This window comes from Cucurbita maxima, unplaced genomic scaffold, assembly GCF_002738345.1.
Source record: "Cucurbita maxima cultivar Rimu unplaced genomic scaffold, Cmax_1.0 Cma_Scf00016, whole genome shotgun sequence".
NCBI lineage: Eukaryota > Viridiplantae > Streptophyta > Magnoliopsida > Cucurbitales > Cucurbitaceae > Cucurbita > Cucurbita maxima.
Genome location: NW_019272032.1, coordinates 4,728,390 through 4,749,227, shown reverse-complemented (window position 1 = coordinate 4,749,227; position 20,838 = coordinate 4,728,390). Strand labels below are relative to the sequence as shown.

General features: G+C 37.0%; 6 protein-coding genes across 10 annotated transcripts in view; 4 read left to right on the top strand and 2 right to left on the bottom strand.

The window, feature by feature from the left end:
- Positions 1 to 1,430, top strand: part of LOC111491023 (guanine nucleotide-binding protein subunit gamma 2-like) — a 2,268-nt gene extending 838 nt beyond the window's left edge. The window contains exons 2-4 of the mRNA XM_023139740.1: positions 654 to 706; positions 862 to 906; positions 977 to 1,430. Of these exons, the coding sequence (XP_022995508.1) occupies positions 654 to 706; positions 862 to 906; positions 977 to 1,061 (183 nt within the window). The 3' untranslated portion in view covers positions 1,062 to 1,430. The remainder of the gene's footprint in view (positions 1 to 653; positions 707 to 861; positions 907 to 976) is intronic.
- A 110-nt stretch (positions 1,431 to 1,540) lies between these two features.
- Positions 1,541 to 3,153, bottom strand: LOC111491020 (beta-carotene isomerase D27, chloroplastic-like). 2 transcript variants are annotated; one of them, XM_023139731.1, is made up of 8 exons: positions 3,053 to 3,153; positions 2,779 to 3,022; positions 2,570 to 2,724; positions 2,401 to 2,493; positions 2,263 to 2,324; positions 2,068 to 2,174; positions 1,901 to 1,993; positions 1,541 to 1,800 (listed from the first exon to the last, which is right to left on the bottom strand). In XM_023139731.1, the coding sequence occupies exons 2-8, from the start codon at positions 3,011 to 3,013 to the stop codon at positions 1,763 to 1,765; spliced, it is 783 nt and encodes a 260-aa protein (XP_022995499.1). In that variant the 5' UTR covers positions 3,014 to 3,022; positions 3,053 to 3,153; the 3' UTR covers positions 1,541 to 1,762. The 2 variants fall into 2 exon arrangements, with proteins under 2 accessions (XP_022995499.1, XP_022995501.1); XM_023139733.1 differs by having other exon boundaries at positions 2,570 to 2,709.
- A 422-nt stretch (positions 3,154 to 3,575) lies between these two features.
- Positions 3,576 to 5,748, bottom strand: LOC111491533 (histone H2A variant 1). The gene is made up of 3 exons (XM_023140482.1): positions 5,644 to 5,748; positions 5,408 to 5,529; positions 3,576 to 4,085 (listed from the first exon to the last, which is right to left on the bottom strand). Exons 2-3 carry the CDS (start codon positions 5,519 to 5,521, stop codon positions 3,789 to 3,791), a joined length of 411 nt encoding a protein of 136 aa, XP_022996250.1. The 5' UTR covers positions 5,522 to 5,529; positions 5,644 to 5,748; the 3' UTR covers positions 3,576 to 3,788.
- A 1,845-nt stretch (positions 5,749 to 7,593) lies between these two features.
- LOC111491206 lies at positions 7,594 to 10,368 on the top strand. Its single transcript, XM_023140003.1, has 3 exons — positions 7,594 to 9,090; positions 9,213 to 9,405; positions 9,657 to 10,368. The coding sequence occupies exons 1-3, from the start codon at positions 8,674 to 8,676 to the stop codon at positions 10,172 to 10,174; spliced, it is 1,128 nt and encodes a 375-aa protein (XP_022995771.1). The 5' UTR covers positions 7,594 to 8,673; the 3' UTR covers positions 10,175 to 10,368.
- Positions 10,369 to 14,029: 3,661 nt separating this feature from the next.
- On the top strand, positions 14,030 to 16,599 carry LOC111491207 (auxin-induced protein AUX28-like). Of its 4 annotated transcripts, none has more exons than XM_023140007.1 (6): positions 14,030 to 14,044; positions 15,138 to 15,389; positions 15,567 to 15,817; positions 15,897 to 16,038; positions 16,149 to 16,210; positions 16,320 to 16,599. In XM_023140007.1, exons 2-6 carry the CDS (start codon positions 15,220 to 15,222, stop codon positions 16,358 to 16,360), a joined length of 666 nt encoding a protein of 221 aa, XP_022995775.1. In that variant the 5' UTR covers positions 14,030 to 14,044; positions 15,138 to 15,219; the 3' UTR covers positions 16,361 to 16,599. The 4 variants fall into 4 exon arrangements, with proteins under 4 accessions (XP_022995775.1, XP_022995772.1, XP_022995773.1 ...); XM_023140004.1 differs by lacking the exon at positions 14,030 to 14,044 and adding an exon at positions 14,974 to 15,013; XM_023140005.1 differs by lacking the exon at positions 14,030 to 14,044 and adding an exon at positions 14,981 to 15,013 and having other exon boundaries at positions 15,918 to 16,038.
- A 566-nt stretch (positions 16,600 to 17,165) lies between these two features.
- On the top strand, positions 17,166 to 19,696 carry LOC111490998 (U3 small nucleolar RNA-associated protein 18 homolog). Its single transcript, XM_023139706.1, has 2 exons — positions 17,166 to 17,335; positions 17,768 to 19,696. Exon 2 carries the CDS (start codon positions 17,782 to 17,784, stop codon positions 19,492 to 19,494), a length of 1,713 nt encoding a protein of 570 aa, XP_022995474.1. The 5' UTR covers positions 17,166 to 17,335; positions 17,768 to 17,781; the 3' UTR covers positions 19,495 to 19,696.
- Positions 19,697 to 20,838: the final 1,142 nt, after the last annotated feature.

Sequence of the window (20,838 nt, the reverse complement as noted above, 5' to 3'; positions counted from 1 at the left end):
TTTTTTTTTTTTTTTTTTTTTTTTTTTTTTTTTTTTTTTTTTTTTTTTTTTTTTTTTTTTGAAGAAGAAGAAGAAGAAGAAGAAGAAGAGAAATTAGGCCTATTTGCTATTCCTTGGAGGTTTGTTTCAACAGAATCATCTGATGAATTGTTCAATAATTGCAGAATTTAAGACTTAAAGCGCTTATTTCCTGTTTAAGTAATATTATATGCGATCTACTATCTATGAATCTAAACTGAGCTAATAGCTCCATGAGAAGGGTATTTTTAACTTTGATTCCATATATTTTGCTGGGTGGGCAGAGACTGGTTGAAATCCTCTATGTACTTGTATTGGTTTTTGATTGTGAATGCAGCTGCCTATTTGAGGTAGCTGTAAACGTTTTGCTTACCTTCCATTCTTGAAGGTAAAACTGTCACTTAATTTCATTTGGGGAAGATCTAGAATTAACCAAATGAGCCTATTCTTCATTCTTTTTAGTCTTCCTTCGTGCCATAGATCCACTTTAAAGCCTTTGTATCATTAATTTGGCTAACATAACAAGAAGCTGGGAACAAGCCGTGATTCCTCCTCTTTTACTTTGATACACCCTTTCAGATCGAGTTGATAACTGGGTTATAAATGTTTTATTTTTTATGTAAATTTTGATGCAGGAAGAGTTGGAGGAAGTTGAGAAAATGGGAAACATCTCATCTTTATGCAAAGAGTGAGTCAACCAGTCCTTACTCTTTTTCCCTTTCATTTCTGGTGTTGTGCAATTGAATTTTCACGAGGGAAAGAAGAAAGAAGGTTGTTTTTCATCTCTATATTTCAAAAGAAGTTGAATACAAATTTTTAAATGATCTTTTTTCGTGCTCCCAGTTTGCTTCCCTGCATCGAAACCAAATCAGACCCACTTTTGCCTGTGTAAGTTCCACACAACGCCCGCCCTCATCCATCTGGATCCGTTTTTTGAATCAGCTTAATTTGTGTACAGGCTGAATGGTGTTGTAAATCCACTATGGGATCGCTGGTTTGAAGGATCCCCAAGCTCACCAGATTGTGGCTGCTGGATTCTCTGAGCAGCAGGCTCTGCTCCCTTAAAATTTGGAAGATGTGTGAGATATATGACACTAATTGACATCTTCGGACACCGAGGCTTGGATTTCTGAGTGGCACATACCCAAGAATAGTTTAGTTTGGTGATAATATATCATGTCTAGTTCTACGGTACTACTAGTGCATTAGTTTTTTTCGCTCTTTGTAGATTGGAAACGTTGGTAGGACTTTACTTCTACACCTAGCTGATATCTGTATAGTTATTGTGGAAGCAGCCCAATGGGCTAAAGATAATTCCTGCCCAAGTCCCTACAATATGGGGTCTGCTTGTTTCATTTGGGCCTTGAAATTTATGGATATAAAATTAAGCTCAGAAAACGTAGATTTATTAAATGTTTTTTTTTTTTTTATATATAGATTTAATAGTTTATTAAACACACTTATTTGAGGGACCTTAAATATGAGTCATTAAAAGTAGGAGAATTAGAAGTTATCATCAATATTGTCCTCGTAATTTGTGGTTCAAATTAGCCTAATCATATTCATGTTTGGACATACTAGGAAACCCAGATTCCTGCGAAGTTCTGTGAATCTAGGAAGAAGAAGAAGAAGAAGAACAGAGCTTCTCCTGCGGTCGTGAAAACATTGAAAACAATAACAATCAGGAGCTAAGGTGGATGTGATTCAAAAATCTTGCTTTCTGCGTCTCTTTTCTTTAAATGATTCAGTTTGTCTCTATCATGTGTTTTTCTTTCTTTTTGCCTGCCAAGAGTAAAGGAAGAAGGTTAGAATTCATTTTGTAACTTTGTATTACCATGCCACGTGAAGGTAAAGAAAAGGAAGAAGAAGAAGAAGAGTATACATAGTTTGTAACATGGCTGGTTGAGCGCTGGATCTTCGATTGAAGCTGGTGGGTCCTCTCCAAATTTCATCTCACAGCTCATGTCATCAAAATCTGCAAAGAAGAAGACACGCTGCTTTGGTTGCTGCAAATGTTTGGTGAGTGTGTAGCTTAGTGAGGAGACTTACTGGGGGTCATGCTGACTGGCATTCCCAAAGAATCCTTGATGAATTCCTGAGTTGGAAACTTGCATAGATTAATGCACATTCCAACACAGTTTGTCTGCTCTAAGAACCTGCAAGTACGGAGGGCTTATAGCTTAGAGGAAGCATAATAATAATAATAATAATAATAATTATACAACTCATACGAGACAAAGATACCTGCACTTGTGGATATGAACAACATTCCTCTCTCTTCTTCCATTCAACTCTGATTCCTTCACCTGGGTATCAAGTAATTTTTTAAAAACAATGTTCTTGAATCCCATGCGAAGTGAAAGGGGCTTCGGGTAAATTTACCTCGCAGGGTCCGACTAACCAAGCAAAGAAGACAGTGGTGAATGCAGCAAAATATTCTCGGGCGAATTTGGATTGTGGCAGCAATGTTCTTATCTGCACTTTGAGTAGAATGAAAAAACTAGACGTGATCCAAAAAGGTTATTAAATATGGTAATGAAGGAGGGTTTACCAAAGAGAGTATTGGCCTTGGAAACGCCCTTTGAAGTGCCTCAATCATGGCCTCTCTTTGTTTGATTTGGTTTAAATTTCTTGACGCCATTGTTGCCACTTCCACCAAGCTTTCATATCCACTTTTTTCGCTTCTCCAACCTGCAAAAATATGGGCTACCCCTTAACTCCATTTTACCATTTTATTAAAAGGAAACAAAAATGAATCACCTGAAGTTGCCTGTACTGCCTCAGATAGATGATCAATAGCCAACTTATCAAACCAATTATCTCTATAAACCGCATTGAGATTTCTCGTTTCTTCATTTCCTCCTCGCTCTGCCGCTCCGGTGAGGACTGCAACACAACAATTGGCGTTCCTTCTCAACTTTCTTTTGTGGTTGCCCCTCAAGTTTCCCCAATTCCCCAAAATGACCCTCCTTTCTTGAATTAATTTTACATCCATTTCTTTTTTGAAGAGACAAAAAAAAAGTGTTTTCTTTTTATTATAATTTTGTAGAGAGAGAAGAAGCAAGAAAAATGAAGAGTTTGTGCTGAGAAGAAAGCGTGGTTGTATTTATACAGGCAATGGAAGATAAGATGATTTCAAGCTTGGAGCTTTGGACCATAAAAATGACAACTATATTTATTTCCATTTAATTTGTGGATTTAGAATAATGCTCTAAAAATTATGAATTGTATGTATTAATTCTTGGATTTATACAAAACAAATATTCTTCCCGCCTTTGGAAAGATGCCATTTGATTTTGGGCTCTCATAGTAAGTACTTTTAAATAATGGAATTAACTCATTCTTAGCTTTATCCAACACAAATATTCTTTCCCGCTTCGGAAATATTCCATTTGATTCATAACAATGTCCTTTTCGATTTTTAAGAATCAATTGACATCTTCTATGAAAAATCCTCTTTTGGGACGGATATGCTGAGAAGATTCAAAAATAATTAATATATATATATATACTTCAAATATGCATTGAAGTAGGGAGGTAAGAATGAAGATATGAACTTGTGGAGAGTAAGGTAAATTAAAAACCATCCAACAAAACATAACAACCTTACACTGAACAAATATACTTGTCCAAATACACAAAAGAAGGAAGAGGGAAAATAATAACAAGGCTTCACAAAAGCATGCAAGGAATGAATGTGTCAATCCTTGGATGCCAGTAGTAGATGTCTGAAGATTAAGCTAAACTACTTGGTGATACAAGTGAATGTCTCAATCCTTGGAGGCTTTGTTAATGAGGGACTTGTGAATATGAGGAATCACACCTCCTCCAGCAATGGTTCCTTTGATCAGGGTATCAAGCTCTTCATCTCCTCTAATGGCCAGCTGAAGGTGTCTTGGAGTGATCCTCTTCACTTTCAGATCCTTGCTCGCATTTCCAGCCAACTCCAGCACTTCCGCGGTCAGATACTCCAGAATTGATGCTAGGTACACTGCAGCAGTCGCACCAACTCGCCCATTTGCAGATATTCTTGTTTTAAGATGCCTGTGAATTCGTCCCACTGGGAACTAGAACCCCACAATCCGGAGATTACATAACTTAAATGACCCAACACTGGTGCGATTCAAGGCCCCAAATTAAGTGAAATCATTTGAACTCAACCCAAATGTAGCTTACAAATAAAACACTACAAGGGCATTTGAATTGTAAATTTTCAGCCCAGCCCACAAAACACAAGCTTACACTTTCGCCATAAAACAAATAATAGTTTACAGAAGATTACATTTCAGAGCCCCATGTTAAAATTCAAAGCTGATAACAAAATGTGCTATTAGAATAAAAATTAAACGAACAAATACCACAATACCCAGAGACACCAACATCAATGAAATCATGTTAACTACAAAACACTAGTTAAATTCAAACCACATGTTAACTACAAAATATCACAATACTCAAAGTACATGGGCATTTGAATTCTAAACTTTTATCCCAACCCACAAAACACTAGTTAAATTCAAAGCTGTCAACAAAAAATGGCAATACAGTCAAAGTTCGAAGAACATAGATCACAAGGTGTAGATACATCAACATAGTTAGTTATACTAATCTTAACTACATGTTACTCAAAAACTAGAGCATTGTAATTCAGAATTTTTCAGCCCAACCCACAAAAAAAGAAAAGAAAAAAAAAATCTAGCTTACACTTTCTCACCTAAAAAAAATTTAAAATAGATTTCAGAGTCCCATGTTAAAGTTCAAGGCTGTCAATAAAAAAGGGTGCAACAAAATTGTACTAAGCTTAACTACAAGTAGATTAAAAAGTGAATTGCGAATTTTCAGCCCAACCCACAAAAACGAGCTTGCACATCCCTCCAAAAGCAGATAATTAGAAGAATTTTCAGAGACCCGTATTAAAATTCAAAGCTGTCAACAAAAAATTGTATTGTAGTACAAATTTAAGGAACACAGATCCACATAGGCAGATACATCTCAACATAATTGTACAAATCTCAACAACATGTAGCTTAAAAATAAAACAACATGGGGATTTGAATTGCGAATTGTTAGCCCAACCTATAAAAAACTAGCTTACACTTCCCCTAAACCAAGAACTGAAAAAGATTTCAGAGCCCCATGTTAAAATACTTAGCTATCAACAAAAAAATGCTATCACAGTAACAATTTCAAGGAACAAAGATCGCAAAATACAGCAACATAAACATAACCTTATCTCAGTCGTTGTAATGTCCTTACACGAGTAAAATATCAAAATCATTCGAAATTCACAGGTCTTCAGCAGATGAGGAAAAATTAAACATGCTTGGACGTTTCAATTGCATCCAAATTTTGGAGGAAAAAAAGGCGGAGTAAGAATTCAAAAGAACACCTGTATACCAGCACGGGAGGACCGAGAGATGGGCTTCTTCTTGTCCTTGTCCTTATCTTTGTTAGCAGCTGGAGTCTTTGCGGCTAAAAGCCCCTTGCCGCCTTTTCCCGCCATTTTTGAGCCTGCAAAGTGGTAAGAGCATTCAGATAAACATGTGGAGCAGAGTAAAATCCCCGTTTAGTACATTGAAGACAGAAACAAAATCTGGAGATGAAAAGAAGAGAGAAAGAGGAAACCTGGAGATGGTGGAAGCAGAGAAGGAATGAGAGAAGAGTGGGTTTTGTGCGCTGGTTGGATCGCTTTTGCTTTTTCAATGCCTTCCTTTCTCGTCTTGGCGGTTTGCTTTTGGTGGGAATTTCAACTCTGAAAATTTCAAATTTCATATTTACACAAACACCCCTTGACTTTATCCATTTCTCGAACGATGGGCCTGTGGAGTATGGCCCATCTCGGTACCCATATCAAACAATAGCTTGGGTTGGGCTTATCCCTTGCTCCAACAGCTACTTCCAAAATTGTATTTTTTAATCTAACCAGAGTTAAGTAAAGTTGGAGGGTTAAAGTGAAGTAAAAGTTGGTGATTAAAGTCAAGGAATTTTATCAAATTTCAAACATGCTCATGATGAAGAGTGGTGACAGTGAACGGAAATAATAATGATGATAATAAATATATATTTTCGGTGGCCATTTAAATCTTGAAAAGATAATAAAATACACCGACTATTTTTTTAATAAATGCATGCGTTTGTCTTAGTTCAGGTTTTAATACAAAATATTGAGAAGAAAATATGGCATATTTAAAAATTATAAAATTATTCAAATTTAATGATATATTTGATTAAATTTAAAATTTATATACTTTTATTGAACCAAAAGCACTTGATAACTTGATTTGATTCATTGTTGTACACAATCTTCTCCTGCACTGAAGTTATAAAACCCTTTGTCTCATATGGAATTATATCTTTAATTTTCCAACCACAAAATCAATCCTTTTCAATCCTTAGCTTTGTGTTTTCTTATCAAATCTATTTTCATTAATTATTCTTTTTATTCAACAAAAACATATTTACTTCGGCATGTGAAATCATTAATACACAAAAACACTTTTTGTCAAGGTGATGCCTTAACGGTTTAAAAATTGTTTGTGAAGTTGGTGAAGTTTATAATCTAAATTATTGGAGCTTAGTTATTCATACATCCATGTTACGTACAAGGAAGGTGAGGGGCCCAATGTGTTCCCCAAGCAAAAAAGGCAAACCACGAGTTGCCTTAGGTTCACCGACGAGTGCACTTAAAATGCCTACAAACGTGGTTCTGGATCTCTCCATGGACCCCACAAATATATATTTAAAAGCTAAATAATGATCCAAGTAAATTTTTATTTTAAAATTGGTAGGGAGAGATTGTTTTTATCGTATAGTTTAAATTCAAATGATACAATAAAACTCAAACCCTAATATTAAGGAGATTGTTTTATTAATCTAACAATACCGGACTTTCATTCTAAGTATGCTTGGAAGTGTCCAAATATAGTTTTTCAGATTTAAAGTTTAAAAGAAAAGAAAATGAAAAGTAAAAAGAGATATAGAATTGGAGCGGGAAATAGATAGAGAGAGGGACACGTGTGATGTTGTTTTTGGTTTGAAGGAGAGATGTGAAGTGATGGTACCATCATCATCCATCACTAACTTTCTTATATTCGGTTCTATATTTGACTAAGCAAAGCAACCCCAAATTATTACAAATACTTTGCTTATTATTCTTCTTTTATGTATTGGTCTATTTCCTGCCAACTTAATTTACTTCCATATTCTCCTAACATCTCCTTAATATTGTATAAATACTTGCTACATTACACCACAAGTTATTTGATGCAATCCATTACATGATATGAGATCACTGACGTGCGTACGACACCGCATAACTCTCTCACTTGGGCCAACCCTAATACCCAACGCCAACGCCAACGCCAAACCCACCCACCCCTTTCCAACCTTCGTTAGCCCATTACCTAATGCTTACATGGGACCCACCCCCATATATCCTCTCTTTCATAGTTTCATTTTTTATTTATTTATTTATTTTTGCTAAATAAAAACAAAAAAACACAAAGAACACCCGCAATGGATAATGTGGGGACGACCCCATCCACAATTAGAGCTTTCATTTTTGTATTTATTTATTTATTTATTATTCAAACACAAGGAACTCGACCACGTCCAAATTACTTGACACGACCTCTTGACGACGGAGGCTATTATCGTCATTCCGCACTGACACGAGAACCTCACTGGAGTGGTTGGTTGGTTGGTTTTCTTTAGCTGCCCTTCGCCCACGCCACAGGATCATGTGGGGGTTGTGAACGCCTCCGTGTGTGAGGGCCTGCTGCTGCTAAACTCCTCATTTTCAAATTTTACTCGAGGGTACTTCCGGTAATAACACCCTTTCGTCATCTAAACATAACGTGGACGCAATTTCGTTGATTGCCCGACACGTGGTCCTTGGAGTAATAACATCGTATTAATGCCACGTCGGAAATCCCACGTGGATTCATTTCCTACTCAGCACCCCCTCGTTTCTCTTTTTAAGGCCCTCAAACGCGCCTTGCATCTCTTCCACCCTTCACTGAAAGAGAGCCGTGACCGTACTCAAAGCCGAGTTCATTTCAACGTTTTCCTTAGCCGCCTCCATGCTGTCCCTCGCCCGCAACTTTATTTCTTGCCGGAAATTATGGAGTTTCTGAGGGTCGCTTGCGTTGCAGATACGGCCTGTGCACTCTCGCCGTATCTGGTTTCCGCAAACGAAAGCGACTTTACTTGGCTGTGTTTTGAAGTTATTCCATATTCTGTTTACAAAACTACGAAAGGAACTACAATATAATCATAGGGATTGGGATTTTGATTTTGAGCTTATCTCAAATTCGTCTGTGTACATTTAGTTTTGGGGGCAAAACTCTGGATTTCTGTGTCAATTTTATTTCCTGATATCCGTATTGAGATACGCTTCAGAGATGTCGATGCTGATTCTAATCCAACTGTAGGCTGTGGAACTCACATTTCCCGTCTTGCTAGTATAACATTGTTTTTCTAATTGGTTCTGTAAACACAATTTTCTGTTCTCGAATCCCGAGTTAAATGAAGGAATTGAAGAATACGAGCTTCAATTTTGGAAAATGATGAAGATAATTGTTGTTGGGATCTGACTATCTGTGGAGGTGCTTTAATTCGCTCGAGAGAGATTACCGGTCGCTGCTTGCTCTCAACATGCCTTTTCAAATGAAAATCCAGCCAATCGATTTTGACACAACCGACGAAGCAGCTCGCTTCGAGTTGGTGAAGCCGGCCGCGAAGTCGAAATTGAAGCGGCTATTTGAGAGACAGTTCCCAAACGTACTGAGAAATTCCGCAGAGAAACTCAATTTTGAAGATTTAAGCGTCAACAAGGAAAGCTCCGACGAATTCTCTGAGTTAGAGCCTAGCTCTATATGCTTGGCAAATATGGTCCAGAATTTCATAGAGGACAACAATGAGAAACAATTCGGCGGGTCTAGGTGCGGCCGCAATCGCTGCAACTGCTTTAATGGAAACTATACGGACAGCTCCGACGAGGAATTTGATCCACAAAGTGGTTTTGGCGATTCCAAATTTTCTTCCGGTGGTGAGGCATGGGAACTTCTGAAGGTACAACAGATCATTTTTGTTTGTTTTTGTTTGAATTGTGGAGTTTCATTGCTTTATTTTTCCCTTCATGGTAAATGTTTCTTGTTTCTATCATTTTGAGAAACATTTTCATATTCGAACAGAGCTTAATTCCCTGTTCGAGCGTTCATGAGAGGAATATATTAGCGGATACGGCCAGGATCGTAGAGAAGAACAAGGTCTGCAAACGTAAAGACAACTTAGCAAGGCAGATTGTTACTAATGGATTGCTGGCTCTTGGATACGACGCTTCAATCTGCAAATCTCACTGGGAAAAGTCCCCCTCATATCCAGCCGGTATATTTCTTACTTACTATTCTTGTTGATTGTGGGAAAATATTAGGTTTTTGAATTTGAATTCGAGCGGTTCATCCATCATTTTTCCTTTTTCTCCTGAAGTTTATATAATTTGGTTAATCTGGAGAAAACCTAGGATTCTTGGACCGGGCCGCGTCTATTATTCTCTTTAAATTTGAATTTCATTAGGCAACTGAACTCTGATTGTTTCTGATTATAGTTGATTGAAATCCGTTTTTCTGATGTACCAGGTGATTATGAATACGTTGACGTAATTATCGAAGGAGAACGCCTATTGATTGACATCGACTTCCGATCAGAATTCGAAATTGCGCGATCAACCAAAAGCTACAAATCGATCCTCCAACTCATTCCTTACATCTTCGTCGGCAAGGCTTGTCGGCTTCAGAGGATTGTATCAATCGTATCAGAGGCTGCAAAACAGAGCTTAAAAAAGAAGGGGATGCCAGTTCCACCATGGAGAAAAGCCGAGTATGTCAAAGCGAAGTGGCTCTCTCCTCATAGTCGTGCATCATCCTTGGCGATTTTGGGTTCTACTAATCCTGAGTCGAAGAATCCTCTTGAAAACATCCAAATTGATCCATCGTACAGTCACGACGTTGAGAAATCGATGGATCATAACGAATTCGTGGAGATTGCTGCCGTTGTGAAAGAGTGGAAGCCTCCAGAGCTTAAGCCGAAAAGCTCATCGGTTGGGGTTAGAAATCTTAAGATTGTAACCGGTTTGGCGTCGGTTATTGAAGACTAGGCTTGAAATTTTTGGTTTTCTTTCCTTCTCTCTTTTTTTGAGTTTTTGACTGCCGTATAAACAAATAGCTATATACAGCCTACCAATGGTGACTCGTGTTAACCTTCAAATTCCCTTCTGTTTTTTTGTGTAAGGGTTTGGGTTTGGATATTACTGGTATCAATAAAATCTGAAGCATGAATAGTTGATAGTTATCAAGTTTGTAAAAGCCTTCTCCTTCAATCCCCCCTCCTCTCTCTCTCTCTCTCTGGAGTGTTATTCTTCAATGACTTTCTTTTCAGGGAACAAGGGTTTGATATTCCAGCACTAAAAATCTTGTTTTGTTCTTGAGGTTGGCAGGAACAGATTTGATGATTGAAGAAGGTTACATAAAGCCTTGTTGCCTCGAGCACCGTGAGGTGAGTTAATAATTCTTCTTCTTTCCTTTTTATGTTGAAGATAAAATGGCCCCTCTGACATATCCATATTCTTTCCATCCTCCTGCAACTGGAAGATAGTGTGATATAATGATGAATGATTCCAGGTCCTGATTTACGAGACCATACGCCTCATTTCTCCTGAATCTCTTTAATGTCTATAATATTTTGTTAATAGTTCATTAGCATTAATGATTTATCTATTTGTCTTGGGTGTATGAGTTAAGAAATATTAGCCATATTTAGAAATATGTGCACAGATATAAAATGGTTGAGAGAAGGGAAAACCAAATTTGTTTCAGTTGAACATAGCTTTCTGGTGTTCTGAAGTTCATGATGTTGTGGGGTATGGTTTGGATATGTATAATCTGAGGTTGGTTACCGATCAATATGGGGTAGAATTCACTGCTCCAGCATGTGGGCCTCAAACTCCATACTTCCTTCCCTCTCCCATGGTTTAAGAATCTTACACCATTTTTGTGGAAGCAAACAAAGAAAGGGAAGGTGGGAGTGGGGCTAAGAAACAGAACTTTCGTTTGCAAAATTTGGGTGGCATAGCTGAAAAAGGATAAAATAAAGGAGAGTACTAGGAGGTGGTGGGTGGTTTTACTTTATTATAGGCTGGTTCCTCACAGCCATGCCCAGAACTATACCGTAATTACTATTTTGCTCAAATGGACTTCTCGTGCACCATTTGTTTTGTTTTGTTTTTTAAGCAAAACACTGTTGCTCTTAAAAGTCCCCCATTATATTTACTTTTTAACCTCCTCCCTTTCTGATTTGAGTGGGTAGGTTGGGTTTCTGGCTGTCCCCACTGACCTAATTAAAGAATGACTTTATGTCCATCCAGTTTCAACAGGTTATGTTATTAAATAGTTCAATATTCTCAAAAGGGGTTGAAACGAATTAAATAATATGTATCTTAGTATATTAATCGAATAAACTCAATTCCAAAGTAGACTCCAAGTAGAATAGAGCACCGATAAACTTGTTTGAAGGATCCTGCTTTTACTTGAGAATCTCTCCATTTCCAGCTTGTGTGTGTGTGTGTTCAAAATTGTCTTTTCTGCTATTTTGTACAATAGGAATCAGCTTACCTTCTACCTTGAAATTTGCACTACATTATTCTCCTCTGGTTTATTGTTATTATTTTCTCCAATTAGACTTGATTTACTTTAATAGGATTATGTATTGATTTTTATTATGCTATTTCTTACGCGTCTTTGAAAAAAGAAGAAGAAGAGGAAGAAGAAGAAGAAGAAAAAGAAGAAAAAGAAAAAGAAAAATCTAGTGTGGGTCCTTGACTTATACTTTAGAATTGAATTTGGTGGTCTTAAACCTTATGGAGATATGATAGAATGAAGATTATTTCAACATTAGACTTTAATGTTGACACCAGGAGAGAGACATCCCACCAAAAACCTCATTGTTGGCCGGTGCAGAAGGTTTAATTGTTGTTTCTGAAATGATGTTCAAACCTTCTTTTTTGGTTGAAATGGTACTCAACCTTGTTTTATATCTATCATAAACATTAAAACTATATATATAAATCTTCTTTTTGTAGAAACTACCGATCGTTGAAGGAAACGCAACCAAACCAACAGCCACAACTATACCCCCCTCAAGGATGAGGGACAAAACAGAAGCTACAAAACTCTTTTCCAGACTGAAGAAGAAAAATGTCAAAGCTACTAACTCATTGGCAGCTTTGTTTCTCTCTCTAGGGATCTTACAAAAACTAACAATATTTACCGAAGTTGCAAGATGAGAATGACTTTGGTTTCCCAACGCTAAGGGTCTCTATTTTGTTGAATTGTGATGCCGAAGTAGTCAAGGAAAGGTTCACTTCCATTTCCTAAACCAATTTCCAAAGGGATATTAAGAATGGTCTCTGCATCACGAGGGCGAAGAACTTGTTTAATGATCCTGTCGTCCCAGCGCGTTTGTTGATCTGCCACGCGTTTGTTGTTCTTAGTATCATGGGTCAAACTAATCCCTTGAAGTTTCCCAAGTCAGGTACCCACGTATCTTCCACGATATAAATGTCTTCCAAAATAGTGTTTTTAAATAAGCTTTGAGTTCTCTTCTCGTGTTACTTTTGCTTGACGTGCTTCTATTTCAGGAATGTCTTAAAAACAAGAAAGCAAAAGGAAAAAAACAGAAAAAGCAGAGCCTTGGTCAATATCGGGTAACTCTCTTTTTCTCGATTGTATGATGGGTTACTTGCTAGCGTATCCTTTTTACTCCACCGTTGAGAAAAAAGGATATGTATATGATATAAATATCAAGTTACAAGTTTAGTATGCTTTTTGTTAATTCATTTGATGAGTGGATATTTAAAACTAGTAGTAGGGAGCTAAATGTGCGCATACATTGCATATATATATGTAGAGAGACCCAACTTGATGTTCTTCCTCGTTGTTTCACGTAGTTAAGTTGTAAATAATAAACATCTGCATGTGATGAAATGTTGATAAAGAGAGGTTTATTGGAAGTAGGCAAGGCAGGCTGCATATTCTTTTTAGACATAGGGATTCTGCCCCTTTTGCTTAGCCAAGCAAAGCAAAGGTAAAAGGTATCGGTCTAACTCAATTTTTTTGCGCTATTCACACTCTATTCCCCAGATTTGGGGATCTGAATGAACACACATCCACCCTCTTGCATGATTGCGTCTCAAATTTTTAATTTTGGCTATAATTAAAAGAAAAAAATAACTGAGGGTCAATTGGTAACGATATAATTATGGAGTAGATTTGAAAATTGTTTGGCGTTAAATGCTTTAGATTTGAACAAATTAATAGTAATAAAAAATAATAATAAATATGGATGAGAGAATGAATGAAGAGGGAATTGATAAGAAAAAATCTCAAAATTTTCGAAATGTATAAAATTGAATTTTAAATCAAAGAATTCACTAGGCATTAATAAAAACAAAAACAAAATGCTTTACTTAAATCTCATTGATAAAAGTAAAATGGAAATTATTTATGGGAAATATATTTTGTAATTCGTGTCTAATAATCCACCACCTTCACCATGGTGGATTTGTTACTGTTTCACATCAATCAATTTTTGTTGACGAACCAAACAAAAACCGGACTAACTAATTCAGCGTATAAAAGCGCATTTAGGCGCCAAAATTTATCCTGGTTTCTCGCAAATCGACAAAGCAGTGGCTGCCCAATGGCTGCCTTTATGTCCATTTTGAGACAAACCGAGCGCGGGCGCAATGAGAGCTCACTACTGCCGCCGTTGAGAATCGAAACTGGACTATACCCAGGTTGATAATCTTCATTTTCTTTCCATTACTTGATAATCTAGGGGATTGCATGTTATATATGATAACTCTTGGTTTACAAAGCTCCATTTGTAGTTACATTGCATTTTCTTGCAGGGCTTGTTGTTCCGGATGTTCCTCTTGGGAAGGCTGAAATTTTTAGACAACATTGAGCTGGTGAATTCTGTTTCTCATGTTGAATGCATTATCTAAATGGTTCATTAGTTTCTACGTTTTGATATTTATTATGATTTTTACCTAAAGATATTGAGCATAGTGTTAAATGATCTGTGAAATGGATGAAGCAGCAAATGTAGCAGTCATTTATGTGTTCTGATATTGAGTTTGATTTTAAATCATTAGTTGTTTGTATACATTATCCATTTGTGTGGTAATGCTTTGTTCACAAAATCAGAAGAAAGGTAGAGTTTGTCTGTTTCTATAGTATCGCTTCTTCTAAAGGTGCTCCTAACTACACCAACTAATAATGGTACATCTTGTACCACAGACACTTTGGAGAAGGAGACAACCCTACTCCCAAAATCTCTAACCCATTTGATCAACTTTCTCATAAACAGCTGTCCTAACACCTCCAAGTATAAAATCTCTTTCATTAACGGTGGTGTCAAAGAGAGTATAACATGGGTACAACAAGATAAAATAAGCAAAGAAGAAGGTTGGAAGGAAAATGAAAGAAAGCCAACCAAGTAGATACTAACCAAATGGTAGAGAGCTAGGTGTGAATATCGATCATCAAATTGGTAAAGCAATTAATAATGGGAACATCTTGTACCACAAACAAGAGTTTGATATTGTTGGGTACCTTTTTCCCAATGGTCCAAAATGAAAGTATTACATTAAAGTTATGAAAAGTGCTTCTATCTGTGCATGGGATTTTGAAGGATAATTTGTTTGGAGGTATGTGTAGGGTTACTATCGAGGCCCAGTGCCATGCATATTCTTCAATTTGGAAATTTGTTGTAACCACACAATTCTCTTTCACACCCATCATTGCAATGCCACTCCTCCTCCTATCAATTATTGTTATTCTTATCTCATTAATTTTGGTGGGCTTAATATTCATTGCAGGCACCAATGTTTTCTCTCTTTTAAATTTATTCTGCATATCAAGTTCATGCATTTAAGGTATTCAGCTACATGGAATTTATGACCAATAATGTCAAGAATTTTTGCTATGATTTTGATCATTATATGGATATCTGTTGAAATGTTAATTTTGGTACCCTAACAATTCCCTCTTAAAATACAGTACCTTTATTGTTATCATTTCAACCAAGAACAACACACAGCCACCAAGCTCTCAAAGCTCCTGTAAGAGAGAGAAGGAAACGATGTCGTTTGAGGAGACAGAGCTGAGGCTGGGGTTGCCTGGAAATGGAAGAGAAATGGCCAGGAAGAGAGGATTCCCTGAAACAGCAGCTGAAACAATGGTAACAATGGCAGATTTGAAGTTAGAAGCATCCTATGGATTGGATCCAAATCCCAAGCCCCCTCCACCCAAGTAAGTATCTTGTTTTTTCCTTTGCTCTGACCTCAAATACACGAGACTTGGCCTTTTTTTTTCTTAACTAACAACATATTACAATATATTTGGTTGGATAAAGGTTTTTTTGGGTGATAAAAGTAGGAGAAGAAAAGTGTGGAAGGTTGTTATTGGTGAAAACTTTTAAATTTGCAGGGAACAGGTTGTGGGATGGCCACCAATAAGGTCATACAGAAAGAACAGATTGAGCCTCCAAAAGGGCACCACATCTGAGGATGAAATAATTAGTGATGAACAGAAGAATATTGGGAACGCAGCAGCAGTCAGGTTCGTGAAGGTCAGCCTTGATGGAGCACCTTATCTTCGCAAAGTGGACTTCAGCACGTACAGCAGCTACAAACAACTCTCTGATGCCCTCGCGAAACTCTTTGGCCCTTTCACCATTGGTAAATTTTCTTCATTTCTAAAACTCTTTCCTACCATAAAATGCAAATGATGATTTCTTCTTGTGATGTATCTCATAAGGAAACTGTGGATCCCAAGCAGGTGGGATGAAAGATTTCATGAATGAAAGCAAGCTAATAGATGTTTTAAATGGCTCTGATTATGTTCCAACCTATCAAGACAGGGATGGTGATTGGATGCTGGTTGGTGATGTTCCATGGCAGTAAGTCTTATTTTTTCTTGCATAACGGCCATTATATTTCAAATACTTGGTTTTGGTCTTCCAATACTCAAACTTATTTTATCATACGACTGTGTTTGGATATGATTCAGGATGTTTGTTGGATCTTGCAAGCGTCTACGCATAATGAAAGGAAAAGAAGCCGTTGGACTTGGTGAGATTCATAGATTTGCATTTCTTTTTTTTATTTTTTATTTTTGACTTCAACTTCAAATTGAATCATATAATCTAGTATTTGAACTAATTTGATTGTGGGGTTTCAGCACCAAGGGATGTAGAGAAGTGCAAGAACTACAAAGGCTAACTTCACCTATAATGTTTCCAACCAAATGGATTCGTGTCTGCTTTGCAAATTAATATGGTCTGGTTTTGAGGACAGATGGGTCGGTGTGTTTATATTATCCAAAGATAGCTGATGGGGTTGGTTGGAATGAATTTAAATTAGATATAATGTATAATGTATCTTTGTGTGTATACAATATGGTCTACTTCTGTAGTAATTAAATTGCTTGGTGTGTTTATGTGAAGTTGGTCTTTTCATTCCCTTGGGCCTTTTGCAACAAAAGTTGGCCATTTTACAATGTTAAAATTCTGGTGGTTGTGGGTGTGTTCTAAAAGAATACAAGCACAGCCGAGCAAAAGTCGTCTCTTGGAGATTGCAATACTCTAAATTAAAGATCATACAGGATCCTTTCGATTTCTCTCTAGCTAAATGCTTTTTTGGCTAAGTGCTTCACTTTGTAGGTAAGATTGCTGCTCTCTGGTGGTTTATAATAATGGACCAATGAGAATATTCATCCAATTTGGATGCTCAATTTCATACTCCAAGTCTTATCATTTTGATTGAATTTGTATGGTCAATTTCATACTCTAACTCTTACTCTTGAGAGTCACTATTGAAATAAAAATTAAACTTCGTGATTTTTTTTTAATTTAATCTTAAATTAAAACCAATTATTGATCTTTAAAAAAGACATATTATTGAAAGTTATTATTATTATTATTATTATTATTATTATTTAAAAGAGCTCAGCCCACTTTTTTCTTAATAGTTAATACAACGAAACCGAGCCCATTTGTAAATTAAAATAAAAAAGAATAAAAGAATGGAAAACCTAACCCCTCCCCTCCCCTTCTTCTTCACGCCCTCGTCCTCTCCTCCTCCGTTTCAGCAGCTCGGTGTCGCCGCCGCCGCCATTGTCTTTCTTCCGTCCGTGGCACCGTAGTTTCCTCCTTCGTAAGGGTTTTGCATTGTTTTTCTACTCCTTTGTTGCTACAGGTATTCTCTCAATCTCCATATATGTCTTTATTCTCACTTGGGTAACACAAATTAAAACTTGTTTAATGAAAGAATGGAGGATTCTTTTCTGAATAAGAATTGCCGAATAGTAACGAAAATGAAAGCAGCCTTGCGTCAAAGTGGGACGTGGTTTGTGTATTGGCTGTTCTGATTTTCATGTTTAGCCAACACTCGTAAAAATCCTCAATGAAATAAAAATGGCAAAATCTCCTATAGTTCCTTACGTAGTATAGATTGTAAATGGGTTTTCAGGAATCAGAGTTTCTACCTTTGTTGAGTCTGTTGTAGCCTACACTGATAATGCATCGGCTCATTCTGTGAAGGACTCTCGATGTACTGAGTATTTGGGTTATGAGATGTTTTACTTCTTATCAAGTTTTGGTTAAGCTGTCGATATGGTTGATTTTGCAGGAGTTGAGTGGAAGATGAGTTTAATATCTCAAAATGTTGCTGCAATTAGTAGTCTCGAGAAGGTTACAGGGGAGACAATTGTTGCCTCGTCATCTCCTTTGAGAAACCTAGATGCTAGTGATGTAGAAATCTCTGGTGCAGATACTACTAGGCCAAAAAAGAGAAAGAAAGAACACAAAAAAGAAGATGCACAACTGGTAAAAGAACAACAACAGAAAATGAAGAAGCTTGAAAATTTTCTATTTGGATCACTTTATTCCCCTGCTGAATTTGGGAAACATGAAGAGGTAAACGGTTTGAGTGGTGAGGAAAAAGAAGCTCCTGCTTTGTATATAATGGACCGCTCTGCAAATAGCTCCCTTTCTGCATATGAAGGTGATTTTGGGCTCCTAGACGAGAGTGTTAATGAGGAGGAACCCCAGCAAAGAAAACCAGTCTGGATTGACGAGGAAGAGGAGAAGGCCACTGTTAATATTACTAATGTTAGTAGGCTGAGAAAATTGAGGAAGGAAGAGGATGAGAAATCGATTTCAGGCTCCGAGTATGTGTCCAGACTGAGGGCTCAACATGCAAAGCTAAATCCAAGCACTGAGTGGGCTCAACTTGATGTACAAACCAGTGGTGGTAGTGATGATGATGATCTATCATCAGATGATGAAAATGCAGTTGTTATGGCCGATGGTCATGATGATGTTGATTCTATTGATGATATCCTTCGAACGAGTGACAATCTTGTAGAGAAGAGTGGTGGTAAATTATTGCCCGGTCTTCTTGAATACTCAAGACTTGTAGATGCTAATGCAGAGGAGCCATCTAATGGTCCTATTCATTCGGTTCAGTTTCATCGCAATGCTCAGTTACTGCTAGCTACTGGGCTGGATCGGAGGCTTAGATTTTTTCAGATCGATGGTAAACGGAATACCAAAATTCAGAGCATTTTTCTTGAGGATTGTCCCATAAGAAAGGCATCGTTTTTGCCTGATGGATCTCAGGTAATCATATCTGGGAGGAGGAGGTTCTTCTATAGCCTCGATCTAGTGAAAGCAAAAGTTGATAAAATTGGCCCTCTCGTTGGTAGAGAGGAGAAAAGCCTTGAGGTTTTTGAAGTTTCTCCTGATTCTAGCACAGTTGCCTTTATAGGTAACGAAGGCTATATCCTGCTAGTGTCAACCAAAACAAAGGAGCTCATCGGTACACTTAAGATGAACGGAACCGTACGTTCTTTGGCGTTTACTGACAATGGATTTCAGTTACTGAGCTCTGGGGGTGATGGGCAAGTCTACCACTGGGATTTGAGAACAAGAACGTGCATCCACAAGGGTGTGGACGAAGGTTGCATAAATGGTACTGCACTTGGCACTTCACCTAATGGAGCACTGTTTGCAGCTGGTTCTGACAGTGGCATCGTTAACATCTACAACAGAGAAGAATTCTTAGGGGGCAAGAAGAAGCCAATGAAAGCCATCGAGAATCTGACCACCAAAGTAGAGTTTCTGAAGTTCAATCACGATGCTCAAATATTGGCCATCTGTTCAAGGATGAAAAAAAGTAGTTTGAAGTTGATACACGTTCCTTCTTTCACAACATTTTCAAACTGGCCGCCACCAAAGAAGAATCTTCAATACCCTTCATGTTTGGATTTCAGTCCTGAAGGAGGTTACATGGCCGTGGGAAATGCTGCTGGTAAGGTATTATTGTATAAACTACATCATTACCGTCATGCTTAGATTTGATCTCCAGATATTTGAATCATCAGTGGTGGGAACAGTTTTGATACTTGTATTACTTACTACTAACGCTCAGCTGTTGTTACTGTAGCCTAGTTTTTACAGTTACTGGGTTCTTACACATTTTCTATGTAATAAGAACGGTTTTTTTTTTGTTCTTGAGATGAAAGGTTGATCCTAAAGAAAGAAGAGATTATTTCTACATGTTTCTGAATCGCCCAATAATATTCCTAATTTGGGGTTGAGAATTACTGGTGTTGTGAATTCTAATTTTTGAAAATGAGTGTATGATAAGTCAACAATAGAATATATCTAATTAACCTACTTATGGAAATTATTATATTTATGCGAAAATAAGCGTGTAGGCCCCACTTGTTACAGATAAACTATGTGTATGTTTGGAAGTTAATTTTAAAGGTTCAAAAATGAAATGTGAACTTGGATTAACAAAAGTATTAAAATGAGTAATACCATCCAATAGTTTTTAGGGCGGGCAAAGCAATATAACTGAAAGGACATGTCGGAAATTGAAGCTAAGTAGCAATGTAGTTGGGAAAAGAGTGTAGTAACTTATTTGAACATGTTTTTTGTAGGGTAGTAGTAGTAGCAGTGTAGTGAATGGAGCAGGCAGGGCAGTGAATCCCAAGCACAAATCCGTTTCCTCTTCTGAAACTGTTCATTTACTTTCCCCACGTATGCAATTGCATAGGTGAACCCACCTGTGGAGTGGAATGGATAGTGTAAGTTGCAGGTGGTGGGTTTGGTTAGGGCATGCAGGAAGGAGTGGGATTTTGTTTTGATCCAATGGAGGATGAAAATGAAGTTCCAATGGTTGTAAGCTCTGCAGGGATGTTGTAAGCTCTGCACGGAGGGGTTGGGTTGCACCTCCTCCATTTACTAGGATAGGATGAAAATGGAAGCTACCCTTGAATCCCGTCTCTTCGTGGATTCAATTTTATCAACCTTTGTTTTTGTACGGATCACCTTCTTTTATTTTTTGAATTCAACAACATAAAAAAAAAAAAAAAACACAATGTGTAGATTAATTTAAATAATGGTAATCTATTTATTTTTTAATTTTGTTTTGCGTCACACTCGGTGATATAAATGAACCATTGACCCACATATTAACTCATTACCATCATCTCTCTCTCTTCTTCTTTTTTTTTTTCTCTTTAGCTATTAAATTATAGATTTTGAAAAACTTCAAATTTTATTCAAAATTATTTATGTAATTCTGTCCGAAAAAATTATGAAATTTCTTCGAATATATAGAAGTGAAATTAAAAAAAAAAAAAAAAAAAAAAAAAAAAAAAAAAAAAAAAAAAAAAAAAAAAAAAAAAA

Bases quoted from the DNA above. Each gene is read 5' to 3' on its own strand.
- LOC111491020 (XM_023139731.1), bottom strand. From the start codon at position 3,013: ATGGATGTAAAATTAATTCAAGAAAGGAGGGTCATTTTGGGGAATTGG. The intron at 2,325-2,400 runs GTAAATTTACCC...CTTGATACCCAG, and splicing joins GGTTAGTCGGACCCTGCGAG to GTGAAGGAATCAGAGTTGAA. The intron at 2,175-2,262 runs GTATCTTTGTCT...CCGTACTTGCAG, and splicing joins GTTCATATCCACAAGTGCAG to GTTCTTAGAGCAGACAAACT.
- LOC111491533 (XM_023140482.1), bottom strand. From the start codon at position 5,521: ATGGCGGGAAAAGGCGGCAAGGGGCTTTTAGCCGCAAAGACTCCAGCT. The intron at 4,086-5,407 runs GTGTTCTTTTGA...GTGGGGTTCTAG, and splicing joins CCTCCCGTGCTGGTATACAG to TTCCCAGTGGGACGAATTCA.
- LOC111491206 (XM_023140003.1), top strand. From the start codon at position 8,674: ATGCCTTTTCAAATGAAAATCCAGCCAATCGATTTTGACACAACCGAC. The intron at 9,091-9,212 runs GTACAACAGATC...ATATTCGAACAG, and splicing joins AGGCATGGGAACTTCTGAAG to AGCTTAATTCCCTGTTCGAG. The intron at 9,406-9,656 runs GTATATTTCTTA...CTGATGTACCAG, and splicing joins GTCCCCCTCATATCCAGCCG to GTGATTATGAATACGTTGAC.
- LOC111491207 (XM_023140004.1), top strand. The intron at 15,390-15,566 runs GTAAGTATCTTG...TTAAATTTGCAG, and splicing joins CCCAAGCCCCCTCCACCCAA to GGAACAGGTTGTGGGATGGC. The intron at 16,039-16,148 runs GTAAGTCTTATT...GATATGATTCAG, and splicing joins GTTGGTGATGTTCCATGGCA to GATGTTTGTTGGATCTTGCA.
- LOC111490998 (XM_023139706.1), top strand. From the start codon at position 17,782: ATGAGTTTAATATCTCAAAATGTTGCTGCAATTAGTAGTCTCGAGAAG.